At 42.2% G+C, this 21,066-nt stretch overlaps 1 protein-coding gene across 4 annotated transcripts in view; it reads left to right on the top strand.

Moving 5' to 3' along the window:
* The first annotated feature begins 4,885 nt into the window (after positions 1–4,885).
* Positions 4,886–21,066, top strand: part of LOC138349526 (uncharacterized) — a 226,976-nt gene continuing 210,795 nt past the window's right edge. For all 4 annotated transcript variants that reach the window (XR_011228464.1, XM_069324455.1, XM_069324454.1 and 1 more), the window contains exon 1: positions 4,886–7,508. Coding sequence is in view for 3 of the 4 variants with exons in the window: in XM_069324455.1 (XP_069180556.1) it covers positions 5,172–7,508 (2,337 nt within the window). In the remaining variant the exon portion in view is untranslated. The remainder of the gene's footprint in view (positions 7,509–21,066) is intronic.

Here is a 21,066-nt window from a genome sequence, read left to right as displayed (position 1 = left end):
TTAAGTGATATTTGAAAAGTGAAGTTTTTTTTTTTTTTGCAACAGTACAAACTCAGTAATTAATATTATAATTGTAGAAGAGATTTTGCATTTATGACTTTGGCGGGTAAGCGGTTCCATTGGTTTATAACATTATGGTTAGAAAAGCATCTCTGTTTTCTGTGCCACATTGTGGCTTGTTGAGCTTTATTACTCCAGTAGCAGTGTTACTTGTATGATCCAAGTAACAGTGTTGCTTGTATGATCCAAGTAACAGTGTTGCTTGTATGATCCAAGTAACAGTGTTGCTTGTATGATCCAAGTAACAGTGTTGCTTGTATGATCCAAGTAACAGTGTTGCTTGTATGATCCAAGTAACAGTGTTGCTTGTATGATCCAAGTAACAGTGTTGCTTGTATGATCCAAGTAACAGTGTTGCTTGTATGATCCAAGTAACAGTGTTGCTTGTATGATCCAAGTAACAGTGTTGCTTGTATGATCCAAGTAACAGTGTTGCTTGTATGATCCAAGTAACAGTGTTGCTTGTATGATCCAAGTAACAGTGTTGCTTGTATGATCCAAGTAACAGTGTTGCTTGTATGATCCAAGTAACAGTGTTGCTTGTATGATCCAAGTAACAGTGTTGCTTGTATGATCCAAGTAACAGTGTTGCTTGTATGATCCAAGTAACAGTGTTGCTTGTATGATCCAAGTAACAGTGTTGCTTGTATGATCCAAGTAACAGTGCCATAGACAGACTGGCATCCAATAAATACACTTAATACAGTCATAACACTAATATCTCTCATTTTGGGTACTCAGTTTCCACCTGTGTCCCCTTGTTTATGTCCCACCCGTGCTAAAGAGTTTGTCTTTGTCCACCCTGCCAATTCCCTTGAGTATTTTGTAGGTGGTTATCATGTCTCCCCTTACTCTTCTGTTTTCCAGAGACGTGAGGTTCAGCTCCCTTAGCCTTTCCTCGTAGCTCATGCCTCTCAGTTCCGGGACTGATATCGGTATGATATAAGACCAATTCTGGAATATGCAGCTCCAGCCTGCAGTCGATACCTATTTAAACACTAGACAAAGTTAGAGAAGATTCAGCGGTATACCACCAGACTAGTAATTACCTACACTTAGGTAATTACTAGTTGGGTGGCATACCGCTGAATCTTCTCAAACTTTGTCTTGTGTTTAACTAGGTATGGACTCCAGGCTGAAGCTGCATATTCTAGGATTGGTCTGACATAAGTGGTATACAAGGTCCTGAACGATTCCTTATACAAGTTTCTAAAGTCAGTTCTTATGTTGGCCAATCTAGCATATGCCGCTGATGATATCCTTTTAATGTGGGCCTCTGGGGACAGGTTCGATATGATATGAACCCCCAGATCTTTCTCTCTATTTGACTCTTGCAGGATTTCACCTCCCAGATAGTACCTTGTGTTCAGCCTCCTGCTCCCTTTGCCTAATTTCATTACTTTACACTTTCCTGAGTTAAATTTTAGTAGTCATTTTCTAGACCATTCCTCCAGTTTGTTTAGGTCGTCCTGTAGTCTCTGTCTTTATTCTTCTCATAACTTTTGCATCATCAGCAAGTTGAGAGGCATGAGTCTATACTCTCTGGAAGATTGTTTACATGTATTAGAAACAGGATGGGTCCAAGTACAGAGCCCTGTGGGACTCCGCTGGTGACATCTCTCCACTCTGATGTATCTCCCCCCCCCCTCACAGTTACTCCGTTTCCTGTTGCTTAGATACTCCTGTTCCACTGGAGCACCTTACCTTTTACTCCTGCCTGCTGCTCCAACTTTTGTAACAGCCTTTCATGTGGTACTGTGTCAAAGGCTTTCTGACAGTCCAAGAAAATGCAGTCTGCCACCCCTTCTCTTTCTTGCTTAATTTTTTTTTTTTTGCTTGGTCATAGAATTCTATTAAACCAGTGATGAGTTAGCCAAAGAATCTGTCTTAAAGGAGAAATTAAGTATAACCTTGGATTGTCAATGAGCAATCTGAGAGCAGCAGTACACCGAGAACTTCAACAAGATCTTGTAGATCTGAGGCGAAGTGAAATTGACACCAGTAATTCCATCTATCATCATACTATCATGCAAGAGGAGCCACACATCTATGGATCATCCAATAAAATCAGCAGACTTCTAGATGTTACTACTGCTCGGCTTAGACTCGGTTACAAGTATCTCTGGGAATTCTCATTATCTGCGATGTAGACCTGACCAAATGTAAACTGTGCCAACAAAATTATTCGCACACCCTCCGTCACTATGTGATGGAGTGCGAAAAGATACGTGAATTCAGAGACAATTCTATAACCAATGTTCCAGCGATGTGTCAATATTTCATTTAAAATTATCTGCTACCAGAAATCTTAGCCAAACATCGCCAGTTTGGTAACTGTAGGTAGTAACTAAGTGATTGTAACCTATCCACCGCTGCCCACAGGATGGGGAGGGGGGGGGGCGGTGTAACCTATCCACCTATCCACTACAGCCCACAAGATGGGTATGGGGTGCATAATAAATGAAGTAAACTAAACCACGATGCTCTCCTTATTATACTAGGCACTAATCTATCGCTATCTTACATACGGTATCTGTGCATGGGGTTCAACACTGCACATTACCTCAAGTCTATCATCACTCAGCAAAAGTCTACTATCAGAACCATAACAAACTGTGTCTTGAGACAACACACAGCCCCCGTGCTTAAGTCCCTTAACATGCTAAACACACACTCACTCCACACATTCTCATGTGCTATCTACATGTACACAACCTTGTTCCTAAATGATAATCTTGAGCTGAAACTTTTCCTTGATAGATGTAATAGAACCCATCAGCACCACACCAGAAATATATATATCTTTAATATCCCCAGAGTCAGAGTAAATCTGTACCAACACACCAACAAATATCCCCAGAGTCAGAGTAAATCTGTACCAACACACCAACAAATATCCCCAGAGTCAGAGTAAATCTGTACCAACACACCAACAAATATCCCCAGAGTCAGAGTAAATCTGTACCAACACACCAACACATAAAAGGGTCCAGACTATGGAACTCACTCCCTGATGAATTAACAAATTGTCCAACTCTTCCCTGTTCAAAAGTCACACCAAAAAGTACCTAATTTCCTGCTCATAGTTTCCTGCCTTGTGCTACAAACTCACACTGTATCTTGTACTGCCCACTTCCCCAATATTAGTAATTAAGACTAATTAAGTATTTAAGCTTTACCTATGTAATCACCTCTGACAATTTATATTGTTGATATAAAACCTTGCTACAATGTACCCATTTATCTTAGCTGATATATTATCTAAGGACCTGTCCGAAACGTTATGCGTGTTAGTGGCTTTACAACAATGTAAAAATATCACTAATGTTATCTCACCAACCCATTGTACCTTCTTGTAAATAAAATATTATTATTATTATAAATATTGCGCCCTATAGCCTGTATCCAAATACCTTAGTTCTGCATAGTTTAGTTATTATTACATTATCCAGATTAACATCTCCAAACTGTTCAGTATTTTAAAAGTTTCGATGAGATCCGCTCTGTCATGTTTGGTTTGTAGTGTTATTGTTAACTCTGTGGCCCTCAATTGTTCCTGGTACGAGAGCTGACTTAGCTCTGGAATGTTTTTTGTTGCCCGGTGTTGCACCTTCTCCAGATCAGCTGTGTCCTGAAGACGAGGTCTCCATGCTTCGATACAGTAATCCATGTACTGAGCGCACCAGAGATTTATACAGTTGAATCTATGTGATGGAGTGCGAAAAGATACGTGAATTCAGTGACAATTCTATAACAAAGGTTCCAACGATGTGTAAATATTTCATCCAAAATTATCTACTACCAGAAATTTTAGCCAAATATCCCCAGTTTGCTAACTGTAGGTAGTAACTTAGTGACTGTAACCTATCCACCGCTGTCCACTGGATGGGGGGCGGTGTAACCTATCTACCGCTGTCCACTGGATGGGGGGCGGTGTAAACCTATCCACCACTGTCCACTGGATGGGGGGCGGTGTAACCTATCCACCACTGCCCACTGGATGGGGGGCGGTGTAACCTATCCACCGCTGCCCACTGGATGGGGGGCGGTGTAACCTATCCACCGCTGCCCACTGGATGGGGGGCGGTGTAACCTATCCACCGCTGCCCACTGGATGGGGGGCGGTGTAACCTATCCACCGCTGCCCACTGGATGGGGGGGGGGGGGGCGCGGTGTAACCTATCCACCGCTGCCCACTGGATGGGGGGCGGTGTAACCTATCCACCGCTGCCCACTGGATGGGGGCGGTGTAACCTATCCACCGCTGCCCACTGGATGGGGGGCGGTGTAACCTATCCCCCGCTGCCCACTGGATGGGGGGCGGTGTGCAGGACAAACCTATCAATTGTGACACTAGCTCTCCACATGTCAGTTGCTGAATTTAGAAACTGTACTTGTGGTCGATCTCGAACCCATTTATGATTGAAATTGAAATTGAAATAAGTTTATTGATGTAAAATACACACAGCTACTCCATCCCTTTGTGTGTATTTTACATCAATAAACTTATTTCAATTTCAAGTCACTAGTACGCACAGCGTTTTCGGGATATTGGCACCTATTACATAGGGCACCTATTACAATTGAAATAGTCACCATTGGGGGAAGTCATTGCCTGCAGCCACCTACCATAGGTATCGATATCCCAGGCTAATTTTGGCAATTACAATATCACACTGCCTAGTGATAGTCAGGTAAACTCAGGTATGTTTAAATACAAAAGTCTCCCATTAAGTTTACATTTTATTTCCCATTTTCTACGACAATAGGAAAACAATGCGACTCTGCTGCCCTCTGGCATAGGAATTTTTAATACAAAGTAGTACGAGAAATTTTCGCTCCAATTACACTCAAAATCCCTTAATATTAAGCAAAAAGAGGGGGATTGATCTTGGTGATATACCATAAACCATTTGTGTACGTGGCAGTCAGGCCAAGCACCAGTATGGAAATTGTTAGTTTCATTGTTTAGTGTTGGAAGTGAGGTATTGGTCCGCCATGACACTTGTGGAGAGTGATTCACCAGTCTTACATGACTAGAAAATGTCTCCAGGCCTCGTATGTGGCGTCCACGTGCCATGACGATGTAGGAGTGCGCGCGCGAGACAGCCATGGCCCGCTATGGCAGCGACCCGGCCACAGAGACCAACCGTTTGCTGCACACGCTGAGTCTGTGCAAGTCTGAGGGTGTCCACTCCAATGGTGGCATGGGAGGGGAGAGTGAGCCCGTGTTGGCCTCCTCCCACCATGGCTACGGCCGCATACTGCCGCGTGCGGCCAGCGGCGCAGGCGCGGGCGCAGACGCATCACCTGCGGCCCACAACCTCCCCAGGATCGGCGCCATAGAGAGTCTGATCAAGCAGGAAGGTGTCGGCTGCCAGGGTGCACAGGTGCATGAGGTGCTGGACTCCCGCCGGGTGATTGCTGCCGCCAAGTTCGCCACCCCGAAGCTGCCGGAGAGTGTGGTGGTGTGTGGGGCCCCCAATGGTGGCGTGACACCCCCCTCCTGTCTGGTCACTGGCTCCCTCACTGCTGCCACTGTTGGCTACGCCCATATCACCCCTGTCACTAGTGCCACCCACCTTCTTCCTGTCACTAGTGCCGCCCATCACCTGCCTCTCACTAGTGCCACCCATCACCACCCTGTCACTAGTGCCGCCCACCACCTCCCCGTCACCAGTGCCACCCACCTTCTTCCTGTCACCAGTGCCACCCACCACCTTCCTGTCACTAGTGCCGCCCATCACCTCCCTGTCACCAGTGCCACCCACCACCTCCCTGTCACTAGTGCCGCCCATCACCTCCCTGTCACCAGTGCCGCCCACCACCTTTCTGTCACTAGTACCACCCACCACCTTCCTGTCACCAGTACCGCCCACCTCCCCAACGGTGGCACCTCGCTGGCCAAGCCTCTCAACGGACAGTCTCTGTACTCCGGACATGTGCGGTACGAACCTCCGCCTATTTACGGCCGCAACAACCCCAGTAACTCCGCTCACTCGAGTCCTCGCTCGAGCTTGAGCGGCGGCAGTCACGATTCTCTGAATTCCGGCCACAACTCTCGAACCATTCCACAGCCAACGACGCACCATTCCAGTGAATTTGTTGTGAAACCTAGTTTTGTAGGACAACTTCATACGTATGAAAATATAAATAGTTATCACCATTACGGACCGCAGGGTGGTTTGGCGGCTACCATTATTGAAAATAAGTATGCCAGTCCACGTTCCAGTGTAAGTTCCCAGGATTCGAAGCATTCCAGCCCAAGGTGCAGCTTAGTACATTCCTTACAAGGTTCTAGTCTAGATAGAACAAGTTTAGCCAGTCAGACTATATTGGAAGAGGGTAGTTTGCATAGGCCTACGATAGTTAATAGGCATTTGCCCCCTCGTATAGAACAGGACTTGGAAGGCAAAGAATTTGTTATTCCAAGAAACAATGCGTATGTTCAAGAAAACGCTAGGCATAATTCTCAGTGGAGTGTGAGTAGTGACTGTGTTAGACATCGTGGAATTTATTATGACGCTCTTCCGCCTCCCCCCGTTCCACCTCACTCTGTAGGTCTCTCTCGACCAACGCACACACCCGTTGCGACTCCGAGCCCTACCGCCCTTCCACCTCCTCCACCTTACCCTGGAAAACCACCTAGCTTAAATTCAGCATCTTCGACAGAAGCGAGCGAATCTTCTGCGTCCGTTGGAAGTTCGCGTGCTACGTCTGTCGTGTTTCCTATAGTGACTTCAACTCATAATTATGCTAACATTGAGGTGCTAAAGAGTGTTTCTGGAGCCGATCCACCACCGCCGCCACCTTACCCATCGTCTCTTGTACGCCAGTTCCAAAACCTGGGCTTGTCCAGTACGCAGTGTTCTGTAGGAGCACACTCTCCAATTTCTTCGACTCCTTCGACCCCATCAACTCCGTCGACTCCTCAGAGCTTATTAAGGAGTGGAGGAGCCCCACCTCCGCCACCACCACCGTATCCGTCCTCTGTGGTAAGGGCAGCCCAACAGCAATATATTGTCCCACCTCCGCCACCTCCATACCCGTCATCAGTAGTGAGAAGCATCACCTCTGTACAGTCATACGTTCCCACCACCATAGGTCTAATCACCGGACAAATAGCTCAAGTTCCGCCGCCTCCTCCACCGTACCCTTCAACGGCGGTGCGTAGTGTAGCTTACAAACAAAACAACAGCAATATGAGTCAAAACAACAATACCAACAATGCGCTGAACACTCCGAGTGATCGTTTAGCACAGTGGCAACACAAATTGGGCAGTGGTGCGCACACGCCCCAATCGCCATCCTGCAACATGTCGACCGTGTCTCCGGGCATCACCACAGGCCACGCGCACACGCCGCCGACCCCGTCTTCAACGTCCACGACGGCCAAGCCTGTCAGCGGCAAGAATCTTCTGCCGTATAATGTTACAGCAAAATCAATGGTAAGTCACCTTGATGTTTTAAGAACTAAGCTGTGTGTAGTTGGCAGGAATAGAGGAACCACCTAGTCATAATGCCCATTGCTTCGTTCACATGAAGCCGTGTTGAACGATCTTGTGTACAGTTTGACAATACCCCGGGCAACATGGTTATGATAATTTAATTGGGTTAAATTATATCTGATTTTAGTATTAAATGAACACTCTACATTTTACTTAGCATTAAATATACTAGTACTGTACTCAAAAAAGTAAATTTTAATTTTATGTATGTATACTGTACAGCCTTCTGGTAATCCATAAAATGTTGATAATTTTTCATTTCAAATAATCATTGCTAACAAAATCATACTGTATGCAGTGTTGGTCTGTATGGAGAAGCAAATACTTAACATATAGAGGCCTGCATACAGTGGAGTACAGTCAAAGCATTCACACGTATTTCGACAAGGCCCGTTTTCTGATTGAAAACTAACTATATATATATATATATATATATATATATATATATATATATATATATATATATATATATATATATATATATATATATATATATATATATATATATATATATATATATATATATATATATATATATATATATATATATATATATATATATATATATATATATATATATATATATATATATATATATATATATATATATATATATATATATATATATATATATATATATATATATATATATATATATATATATATATATATATATATATATATATATATATATATATATATATATATATATATATATATATATATATATATATATATATATATATATATATATATATATATATATATATATATATATATATATATATATATATATATATATATATATATATATATATATATATATATATATATATATATATATATATATATATATATATATATATATATATATATATATATATATATATATATATATATATATATATATATATATATATATATATATATATATATATATATATATATATATATATATATATATATATATATATATATATATATATATATATAAAATATAAATTTCAATATAAAAAAAAATATATATATATATATATATATATATATATATATATATATATATATATATATATATATATTTTTTTTTATATTGAAATTTATATTTTATATATATATATATATATATATATATATATATATATATATATATATATATATATATATATATATATATATATATATATATATATATATATATATATATATATATATATATATATATATATATATATATAGATATTTAAAATCAGTTGAACAATTGTGCACAAAGTCAATGACTCCTCCTACAAGCAGGTGTAGGCCTACATGGAAAAGTCTGTTCACTGCCACTGGTATTTTATATTGTGCAGTATAAGCCCAGGTAGACAGTAGCAAGAGGTCGTACTGTATATTACAGCATCGCACAATGTTCCTGAAACAATACTATAGCTCTCTTTCTGATGGCTGTCATTATTCTTAGTGTAATAGACTATGTCAACTTGATAAAACTATTTTATGAAATGCCATTTATTTTTATATACAGTATTGCTTTGGTCTGTAATGTCTGTGCTTTTTACTACTAGGTTAATGTATTTTGTATCGTATTTCTTGTGGCTAGACGAGCACGAGTTGTAAACGTCGCTGTTCGGGGGAAAGTGTTCATTATCAGATAGCATGTCTCTTGGTATGTTATCTGATAATGTCTAGTGGACCCAGTGTTATGTTTGCCTTAGAGTGCACCATTACCTTTGCCTTATAATGTACCATCACCTTCGCCTTATAATGCAGCATTATGTCGCCTTAAAATGCAGCGTTACCTTTGCCTTAAAATGCAGTGTTACCTTATTAAAATGTAGTGTTACCTTTGCCTTAAAATGCAGGGTTACCTTTGCCTTAAAATGCAGGGTTACCTTTGCCTTAAAATGCAGCATTACCTTTGCCTTAAAATGCAGCGTTACCTTTGCCTTAAAATGCAGGGTTACCTTTGCCTTAAAATACAGGGTTACCTTTGCCTTAAAATGCAGCATTACCTTTGCCTTAAAATGCAGCGTTACCTTTGCCTTAAAATGCAGCGTTACCTTTGCCTTAAAATGCAGGGTTACCTTTGCCTTAAAATGCAGCATTACCTTTGCCTTAAAATGCAGCGTTACCTTTGCCTTAAAATGCAGCGTTACCTTTGCCTTAAAATGCAGCGTTACCTTTGCCTTAAAATGCAGCGTTACCTTTGCCTTAAAATGCAGCATCATACTCAACATAAAGAAAAGAGGTAATGTAAGGATAAATAAAATGACTTGTGTACCATGACAGTGGGGGAGGGATTTTAAATGAACGTGTGCAGTAGGTCATTAATGGGGAATGGCAGGTTTGGTCGTAAAGTGACCTTAGGCCACCATTATAATGACCATTATAATATAATTATTATATTTCATTATAATTATGTGTATGTTAGCTCATACTCTTTTTTTTTTCATATGTAAATAATATGTACAGTATATAATTATAGGTAAAATGTCACATCTGTCACACAGGATGTTGAAGGCAGCACTTTTTTTTTTTTACTTTTATTGCTTATGTGAAATTTAGATCGTCTTTGTGGTTGAGCAAGTGGGGGCATGTGGGTGATGGTGGTGGGAACGTTATCAATGACGGGACAATCGGTGGCAGGAGTGGCCTGCGGGCTGCCCCAAGCAACAGCCTGTTGGACCAAGTTGTCACAAGTCGACTCTGGCTCCACGTCTGGCTCTGGGAAGCAAAACTCCTGAAAACCTAACCAGGTATTCTCCAGGTACACAATCGTACTGTTAGGTTCACTCAATGTCTGGGTTTTATGTAAGGTGTGTGTCTTGCCCTAATTCTTAGATGACACGGGAAGAGGACTTAAGTACAGTACTGTACTTGAGAAGAAATGACACCGCAGAAGGGCTATTGGCTCATACGAGGCACCTAATTTTAATTCCATGTGCTGTACTCACCTAGTTGTGCTTGAGGGGGTTGAGCTGAAGCTCTTTGGTCACAGTGTGTGGAGTGTTTTTGAAGCCCATGATGACACCAGGCCTATTCTTAAGAGGATAGCATTATAACTAGGCCTATTCTAGGTTTTGGAATGCTAACTAGTCTACATTGATAGGAAATTATAGCAGGAGCTTTGGCTTCCTTTTGCTGACCCTGGAATTATGAAAAAAAAAATACCGGGATTTGCTGTGCAATTGATATGAGTCAACATGGTTCTCCATTTTGATGCCCTAGTTCTGATGTTCCACTTCCTGAAGGCTACATAAAGATGTCTGTAATGTGTGCCTAGATTAATTGAGTTCATATGGCCCAATGCTGTAGCTGCCCCAACCCAACAGCAATAGTACCGTAGTTTACTAAGCATAATACTTTAGTGGTTAGGCTACATACTGAGGTCTGTACATACCTGTATGGGCTGTATCTGTATCCGTATCTGGGATTACAGATACGGATACAGAAAAAAAAAATGGGGAGGTCACTTTAGAACAGGAATTCGTACAACTGGTTAGAAATGTTAAAAAAGAGATAAGGAAAGCAAAAAGAAACTATGAAGTTCGCATAGCAGGGCAAGCAAAGACAAATCCTAAAGGGTTTTTTCAGTTATATCGTACTAAGACTAGGGAAAGGATAGGTCCATTAAAAACTGAGACAGGTCAAATAACAGATAGTGATGATGAGATGAGTAGTATTTTTAATAAATATTTTGTATCTGTATTTACTAAAGAGGAACTTAACAATATGCCTTCAGCCGAACAAGTCTATGTGGGTGGGGACGAGGACAGGTTGACGAGTTTAGCAGTTACCAGGGAGGATGTTCTTAAACAAATAGTAAAACTCAAACCAAACAAATCCCCAGGGCCGGATGAAGTGTTTGCTAGGGTGCTTAAAGAATGCAAAGAGGAGCTTTGTGACCCACTGTCAACCATATTTAATAAATCAATAGAGTCAGGCAGAATGCCAGAGTTTTGGAAAGTTGCTAATGTGATACCAGTTTTTAAGAAAGGAGATAGATCACTTGCGTCTAACTATCGACCAATTAGCCTAACGTCTATTGTGGGAAAGTTACTCGAATCTATAATAGCAAATAAAATTCGTCTTCATCTTGAAAAACATAAATTAATAATTGAGTCGCAACATGGTTTTATAAATGGCCGTTCATGTTTAACAAATTTGTTATCTTTTTATTCTAGCATTGTTGAGGCAGTTGATAGTGGTAAGGATTGCGATGTTGTATACCTTGACTTTAGCAAAGCTTTTGATACAGTGCCACATGAAAGACTGATTAAAAAAATAGAGTCTCATGGTATTGGGGGTGCTATATTAAGCTGGATTAGGGCATGGCTATACCAAAGGAAACAGAGAGTTAGTATAAATGGAATCAAGTCAGAGTGGGAAAATGTTGTAAGTGGAGTGCCTCAAGGCTCTGTCCTGGGACCTCTGTTGTTTATAATATATATAAATGATTTAGATTCAGGTTTGAGTAGCAACATTTGCAAATTTGCCGATGATACGAAAATCGGTAGGGAAATTAATTCGGAGGACGACTCACTATCACTTCAAGTTGATCTAGATAGGGTTTTGAAATGGTCAAAGGATTGGCAGATGCAGTTTAATGCTGATAAATGTAAAGTTCTGAGGTTAGGTAATGATGATAGAGTTACAAGATACGAGCTAGATGGTGTTGTGATTGCGAAGTCGGATTGCGAAAGGGATCTGGGAGTTATGATTAGTAAGAATTTAAAACAAAAGGATCAATGCATAAATGTTCGTAATAAGGCAAATCGGACACTTGGATTTATTAATCGCAGCGTTAGTAACAAGACACCTGGTGTGGTTCTCAAGCTATATCTTGCTCTAGTTAGGCCCCATTTAGATTATGCAGTTCAGTTTTGGTCGCCATATTATAGAATGGATATAAATTCACTTGAACGTGTCCAGCGTAGGATGACTAAGTTAATTCCCCAAATTAGAAATCTTTCATATGAAGAAAGATTAACAAAGCTTAAGTTGCATTCAATGGAAAGGCGAAGAGTTAGGGGTGACATGATAGAGGTTTACAAGTGGATGAATGGACATAACCGGGGGGATATTAATAGGGTATTAAAAGTATCAACACAGGACAGAACACGAAACAATGGATATAAATTGGATAAGTTTAGATTTAGGAAAGACTTGGGTAAATACTGGTTCAGTAACAGGGTTGTTGATTTGTGGAACCAATTACCGCGTAACATTGTGGAGGTGGGGTCCCTCGATTGTTTCAAGCACGGGTTGGACAAGTATATGAGTGGGATTGGGTGGTTATAGAATAGGAGCTGCCTCGTATGGGCCAATAGGCCTTCTGCAGTTACCTTTGTTCTTATGTTCTTATTATCTTGATCAAAATTCAATTCAATCAGAGGCTGTTTTTAAAAGTTGGTTCATGAAAGTGTTGTCTGTATTTTTGAAAGTGACTGGTTGCAAATCTGCATGGAAATACCACCACATGAGACCAGAAGGCATGACAGAAAGTGCAAAATAGTTTCATGGTAAAGTAGAGGTGCAATAGTTACGCTGAAAGATAATTCTATCAACATCGAAGGACGAAGACTTTTCAACACTCCCTCTACATACAAGGGGGCATAACTGGCTGACTTCTCAGTGTTCAAAAGAGAATTTGATAACCCCCCAAAGGATACCTGATCAACCAGGCTGTGATTCATACGTCAGACTGCGAGCAGCCATATCCAGCAGTCTGATTGACCAGACCTCCAACCAAGAGGCCTGATCAGAGACCAGGCCACAGGGACAGTCATCATCGGAATCAGTGTAAGGGAATGGCAAAGTGGTACACCCAGTGAAAGATGCTTCCTATGTGGTATCATTTAAAAATACAGTATGTATATAAATCAAGTGACAGACGCTGGGGCTTTTTTTTTTTATATAAACTGATTTATCTAAGCCATATTCTGTACCACATCTTGAGTGCACCACAGACTTGATCACCGTGCCCTTACATGCGTGAACTTGCAATATCTTACATCTTTTTATGGTTTGTCCTCTCTGTTGACCCTCAAAATTCACCTCAACAGCCTATGCTCTTAACCAAGTTAACCAAGGACATACTGAAACATCATCATTTTCATTTAATTTTGTATTTGTGCATTGGCTTATTTGTTTCACATTATTGTGACTTATTCTCTACATCCAATTAATCATTACTGTATACCCAAGTCATATTTTATTTAATTTTCATATGTATACTTAAGATAATACAATAGGTTATCAGTATAAATTTTTGTAATTAAATTTTACACCCTTGCAAAGCCACTAACACTATTGACATTTATGCACCACATTTTACCCTGACTTTTTCACTCATTACTGTAGCAATGGGGGTTTTCACTCATTACTGTAGCAATGGGGGTTTTCACTCATTACTGTAGCAATGGGGTTTTCACTCATTACTGTAGAAATGGGGGTTTTCACTCATTACTGTAGCAATGGGGGTTTTCACTCATTATTTTTCAGCCACGTTATTGTGACTCTTCATTTGCTCATTACTGCAGTTCCCCAATGCCAGAAATGGTTTGCATACTGTTGAGCTACTGCTATGTGCTAACATGATTTTTCTTGCTCCTGGTATACCTGTTTGATGGGGTTCTGGGAGTTCTTCTACTCCCCAAGCCTGGCCCGAGGCCAGGCTTGACTTGTGAGAGTTTGGTCCACCAGGCTGTTGCTTGGAGCGGCCCGCAGGCCAACATACCCACCACAGCCCGGTTGGTCCGGCACTCCTTGAAGAAAACAATCTAGTTTTCTCTTGAAGATGTCCGTGGTTGTTCCGGCAATATTTCTGATGCTCGCTGGGAGGACGTTGAACAACCGCGGACCTCTGATGTTTATACAGTGTTCTCTGATGTCAGTAGTATCTCACATTGTTGTATATATAATGCCTAAGAGTAGGCACAACTATGACTTTTTGTCTGGATTGGAATCAATGGGGGTTTTCCATTTCTTTCCTCCAGTTTGGCAGTTGCTCCAGGTTCTTTTCAAGACTGGAGACGTTCCCGGGACTGGTAATTCTTGTGGCTCCTTGGTGGTCGGCTCAGAGTTGGTTTCCAAACTTGCACAGTTTTTCTGTGCCTCTGCTTTTTTTCAATGGATCAATCTGGAGATGTTCTTGTATGGTTTGAGATTTCTCCGATCTTTGAGTCGGGTTTTTATTTTTTTAAATGTGATCTTTTGTCATTTTTATGATGCACAGGTGGCAGGTCTTTCTCGGTGTCTTGCCTCTAACTTTTGTCATTCAGCATTTCATGGAGAATAATGCCAGCTTGCCTCATTCAGCATTGTCACAGCCACTTGTTGGCATTCTGCGTTGACTACTCCTTAACCCTTAAACTGCGCATATTGGGGGTCCGGAAGTGAAAACTATTTGACTTATGTAAAAATATCTTAAAAATGTTAAACAAATCTTCAACTTATTGGCTTCAGTGTCGTGAAACTTTCAGCAAAATATTTTCAGAAATTGATTTTAAACGAATTTTTAAAAAATAAGAACGTTTTGTTGATAAGGAGAACAGCTCCTATTAACTGGAACTGAAGGATAATGCAGTAATAAAGAGATGCAAGCACCTGTCTGATGCACAAACAACAACAACAGTAGTGAGAAGTGTCCACAAAGTGGATATGCAGTTGGGGCCTTGATATCATTGCTGAGTAATACATAATAACACAAATAATAATAAATAACTATGTTATTATGCTCTATTTTGTTATATATCATATAAATACATTGTTCAATGTTAAAATGTTACTTTCATCAATGTCCCCCCAAAAAATTTTAGGGGATTTTTTTTTTTTTTTTTTTAAGATTTTAGTTTTTTCTCCTTTGTTTATTATCTGATTTTGTTGTAACGTTTACATCCTGGAGAGTGCATATGTTTCCCTCATTATGTTACTTATTGTTTTGGTTATGTTAGTAAATACCTCAATAAATTTCCCTCAGTTGTTATTTACCTTATTGTTGGAGTTATATCTATCTTGAATTCTCTTGGAGTTGTGAATGCTGTACAGTAAATACGTTGTGACGGTAAAGCGTTGGTGTTCGGCTGTTTCAAAAGCTGGGGGCAGGGCCTCGTCACATCACAAAAAAAAAAAAAAAAGAGAAAAGTTTGTCCTTTCGTCTGTGGTAAGGTAATGGGAAGACACACAAAACACAAGTATAGAAACAATGAAATTTTAATTACTCTAGAAAACAAGACATGAATAAAGGCAATCTCATAAAATGCAGGACAAGTCAACAAACAAAACAACATGAATAATCACTGGCAATGAAAAGTTACTCTAAGACAAGTAGGCAAAAATAGTGATAGCAATATAAATTAAATAATGGGTGCTGGAATACTGGCTTCAAGCTGCCACCTCCCTTAGTACACGGAAGCCAAGGCTTAGTCTACCAGTGAGAGATGTCAACTCCAAGGAGCACTGAGATATTCTGACGAGTCTGGCGTGCTGCTGCCCAGACGTCGACTCGCGGTGGTGGTGGTGAGTGCAGGTGCGACAAGACACCAGCCAATCAGCAACAGGCAGGCAGAGGATGAGCAGTTTGCTGGTTACGGCGGGCTGTGGCCAGGTGTTGGGGTGTGCAGGGTACGATTTGCTTCCTGGGCAAAACGTTTGGCGATACTGGTGGACGTATCTTCTATATAGTATCTTGTATGTACGACGTAATGATGTAGGGAAGAGCAGGCTCAATCTCTCTTGAAAGAGATTATCATCACAACGTACTGTACTGTATTATGCCGTTAGGACTGTATTGATAAGTAGTTCTGCTGTATGTTGAGTACTACAAAACAGTTTATGAAACTATTATTTCACACTGAAATTACTGTACTGCAACCTTAATTTTAAAACTAACACTATGTACTGTACTTAAATTTATCACTTATTCTAACTGTACACTCCACACACGATGTTCTTAGATGTTTGCATCAGCTTTGCTGGTGCTGGTTGCTGCTGTGTTTGCTTCAGCCGATTCTGAGCTGGTGCTGGCTGCTGTTGTACTGGTGTTGGGTATGGCTGTGCTCGTGCTGGGTATGGCTGTGCTCGTGCTGGGTATGGCTGTGCTCGTGCTGGGTATGGCTGTGCTCGTGCTGGGTATGGCTGTGCTCGTGCTGGGTACGGCTGTGCTCGTGCTGGGTACGGCTGTGCTCGTGCTGGGTACGGCTGTGCTCGTGCTGGGTACGGCTGTGCTCGTGCTGGGTATGGCTGTGCTCGTGCTGGGTATGGCTGTGCTCGTGCTGGGTACAGCTGTGCTCGTGCTGGGTACGGCTGTGCTCGTGCTGGGTACGGCTGTGCTCGTGCTGGGTATGGCTGTGCTCGTGCTGGGTACGGCTGTGCTCGTGCTGGGTACGGCTGTGCTCGTGCTGGGTACGGCTGTGCTGGTGCTGGGTACGGCTGTGCTCGTGCTGGGTACGGCTGTGCTCGTGCTGGGTACTGCTGTGCTCGTGCTGGGTACAGCTGTGCTCGTGCTCGGTACGGCTGTGCTCTTGCTGGGTACGGCTGTGCTCGTGTTGGGTACGGCTGTGCTCGTGCTTGGTACGGCTGTGCTCGTGCTTGGTACGTCTGTGCTCGTGCTTGGTACGGCTGTGCTGGTGCTGGGTACGGCTGTGCTGGTGCTGGGTACGGCTGTGCTGGTGCTGGGTACGGCTTTGCTCGTGCTGGGTACGGCTGTGCTCGTGCTGGGTACGGCTGTGCTCGTGCTGGGTACGGCTGTGCTCGTGCTGGGTACGGCTGTGCTCGTGCTGGGTACGGCTGTGCTCGTGCTGGGTACGGCTGTGCTGGTGCTGGGTACGGCTGTGCTGGTGCTGGGTACGGCTGTGCTGGTGCTGGGTACGGCTGTGCTGGTGCTGGGTACGGCTGTGCTCGTGCTGGGTACGGCTGTGCTAGTGCTGGGTATAGCACTAGTACAATTTAAATAGGGAGATTGAAGAAATCGAGCGGAAATTGAAACATTCATATGAAACTGAAGAAAGGCAGTTAGAACAGAAAGCAATTCAGGAAATAAAGAAAAATCCAAAATACTTCTTCACATATGCAAAATCAAAAGCAAAAACCACTGCCAGTATTGGACCTATTCGTACAAGTGAAGGTTCATACACGGAGGATGACAAAGAAATTAGTGAAATGCTAAAAAATCAGTATGAGGACATGTTTAGCACTCCAATAAACAACATGAAAGTGGAAGATCCAGACAATTTCTTTATGCGGGATATTCAAACCCCTGTAAATATAACTGATATCAACACGAGCGCACTAAATTTTGAAAGAGAAATTCAAAACATGCCCATGCACTTGGCCCCAGGTCCAGACTCATGGAATTCAATATTTATAAAGAAATGCAAAGTGCTGGTAGCACAGGCACTCAGTATAGTGTGGAGGAAGAGCTTGGACACGGGGAAGATACCAGATGCACTTAAAGTAGCAGACATAGCCCCTCTACACAAGGGAGGGAGCAAAGCATTGGCAAAGAATTATAGACCAGTTGCACTAACATCGCACATAATAAAAGTATTTGAGAGAGTGATTAGGAGTCAGGTCACCAATTTCATGGAGACCAATGACCTTCACAACCCAGGCCAACATGGATATCGAGTGGGAAGATCGTGCCTCTCACAGCTACTTGAGCACTAGGACAAAGTCACTGAGACATTAGAGGAAAAACAGAATGCTGATGTGATATACACGGACTTTGCAAAGGCTTTCGATAAATGTGACCATGGCGTGATAGCACACAAAATGAAGTCAATGGGAATAACCGGTAAAGTAGGACGCTGGATACTCAGTTTTCTGTCAAACAGGACTCAGCGAGTAACGGTCAACCATATAAAATCTAGTCCAAGTGCAGTTAAAAGCTCTGTACCTCAGGGTACAGTCCTTGCACCGCTGCTTTTCCTTATTCTCATATCAGATATAGACAAAAATACAAGTCACAGCTTCGTATCATCCTTTGCAGATGACACAAAAATCAGTATGAAAATTACCTCGGCTGAAGACATTGAAAAACTTCAAGCTGATATTAATAAAGTTTTCGACTGGGCATCAGAAAATAACATGATGTTTAACAGTGATAAATTCCAGGTACTCAGGTACGGTAAAAATGAGGCCCTTAAACATAATACAGGGTATAAAACACAATCAAATGTACCCATAGTAGGAAAACAGCATGTAAAGGATTTGGGAATAATGATGTCTGACGACCTAACATTTAGAGAGCATAACCAAGCAAATATTGCGACAGCCAGAAAAATGATAGGATGGATTACGAGAACTTTCAAATCCAGGGATCCCATCACAATGGTTGTACTCTTCAAGTCACTTGTGTTGTCCCGTCTTGAGTACTGCTCAGTACTCACTTTCCCCTTCAGAGCAGGAGAGATTGCTGAAGTAGAGGGAATACAGAGAACATATACGGCACGCATAGAGGAGATAAAGCACCTAAATTATTGGGATCGTCTCAAAGCCCTCCAAATGTACTCACTAGAAAGAAGACTAGAGAGATATCAAATAATATACACCTGGAAGATACTGGAGGGACAGGTCCCTAATCTACACAGTAAAATAACAACGTACGGGAGTGAACGATATGGAAGAAAATGCAGAACAGAACCAGTGAAGAGCAGAGGTGCCATAGGCACAATCAGAGAACACTGTATAAACATCAGAGGTCCACGGTTGTTCAACACCCTCCCAGCAAGCATAAGAAATATTGCCGGAACAACCGTGGACATCTTCAAGAGGAAACTAGATTTATTCCTCCAAGGAGTGCCGGACCAACCGGGCTGTGGTGGGTATGTGGGCCTGCGGGCCGCTCCAAGCAACAGTCTAGTGGACCAAACTCTCACAAGTCAAGCCTGGTCTCGGGCCGGGCTTGGAGAGTATAACTCCTAGAACCCCATCAACCAGGTATGGCTGTGCTCGTGCTGGGTATGGCTGTGCTAGTGCTGGGTATGGCTGTGCTCGTGCTGGGTATGGCTGTGCTAGTGCTGGGTATGGCTGTGCTCGTGCTGGGTATGGCTGTGCTCGTGCTGGGTATGGCTGTGCTCGTGCTGGGTATGGCTGTGCTCGTGCTGGGTATGGCTGTGCTCGTGCTGGGTATGGCTGTGCTCGTGCTGGGTATGGCTGTGCTCGTGCTGGGTACGGCTGTGCTCGTGCTGGGTATGGCTGTGCTCGTGCTGGGTATGGCTGTGCTAGTGCTGGGTATGGCTGTGCTCGTGCTGGGTATGGCTGTGCTCGTGCTGGGTATGGCTGTGCTCGTGCTGGATATGGCTGTGCTCGTGCTGGGTATGGCTGTGCTCGTGCTGGGTATGGCTGTGCTCGTGCTGGGTATGGCTGTGCTCGTGCTGGGTACGGCTGTGCTAGTGCTGGGTATGGCTGTGCTAGTGCTGGGTATGGCTGTGCTCGTGCAAAATATTGACTCATTTTTGGCACTAATAAGGCACCATTAGTAAGCCCCTGAGACATCTTGTTGTATAACAATACAGTGGTACCTCGGTTTAAGAGTTTAATCCGTTCCTGGAGACAGCTTGTATTCCGAAAACTCTTATTCTGAAGCTAATTTCCCCATAAGAAATAATGGGAAATGAATTGATCCGTTCCTGACTACCCCAAAACCCCCACATTAAACTAAATTTTATACCTAATTCATCTAAATAAACCTACAAAACTATGTTCAAGTTATTACTTACCTTGCTGTTGAATGCTGTAGGCGTATGGAAGATAGTGAGGCAGGGGAGGAGGAGGAGGAGGAGAGGTGTTACTGTTTGGAAGGGGAGTCCCCTTCCATTATCACATCAGGCAGTGAGAACCTTTCTGGTGTGCTCTCCCTGGCACGTTTTGCCCGAGTACCACTAGGTCCTGGTTGTGGCTCACTGCTCGATTTTCTCACAACAAATCTGTCCATGGAAGCTTGTTTTTTCCCTTCTTCGCAAGCTGTGTCTGTAGTAAGGCATCACATTGTCATTGAAAAGATTAAGGCAATGGCCTACTACAGTTTTCTCTGGGTGAGTCTTTTCAATAAAAGTTTGAATCTCTTCCCACACCTTATGTCTAGTCCTCAAAGTCTCTTCCTCACACACCTTAATTTCTGCAGAAGGGACATTTGCTACTGCCTCCTCCTCCACTGGAGAATCATCAGCTGTGTCGTCTTGCTGTTCCTTTTGAGGGGCTTGGAGTTCTTCGGTGGTCAGTTCTTCGTTGTGTTCTTCCACCAACTCCACATCATCACCATCCAATTCCAAGCCCATTTGCTGGCCCAGAGTAACAATTTCCTCAACAATAGGCGCATCATTTACAGGCTCAAACCCCTCAAAGTCTAGTTCTGTCACACATTCAGGCCACAATTTTCTCCAGCCAGCGATCAGGGTTCTTTGAGTCACTTCTTGCCAGGCTTTGTCAATGAGTTTTAAAGCACTACAAATGTTAAAATGGTCTTGCCAGAACTCTTTGAGGGTGAGGTTTGTGGCTT

The sequence above is a fragment of the Procambarus clarkii genome, chromosome 14, assembly GCF_040958095.1.
Source record: "Procambarus clarkii isolate CNS0578487 chromosome 14, FALCON_Pclarkii_2.0, whole genome shotgun sequence".
Classification (NCBI taxonomy): domain Eukaryota; kingdom Metazoa; phylum Arthropoda; class Malacostraca; order Decapoda; family Cambaridae; genus Procambarus; species Procambarus clarkii.
Note: the sequence above shows the minus strand (reverse complement) of the source record. Positions and strands in the feature narration are given on the sequence as shown.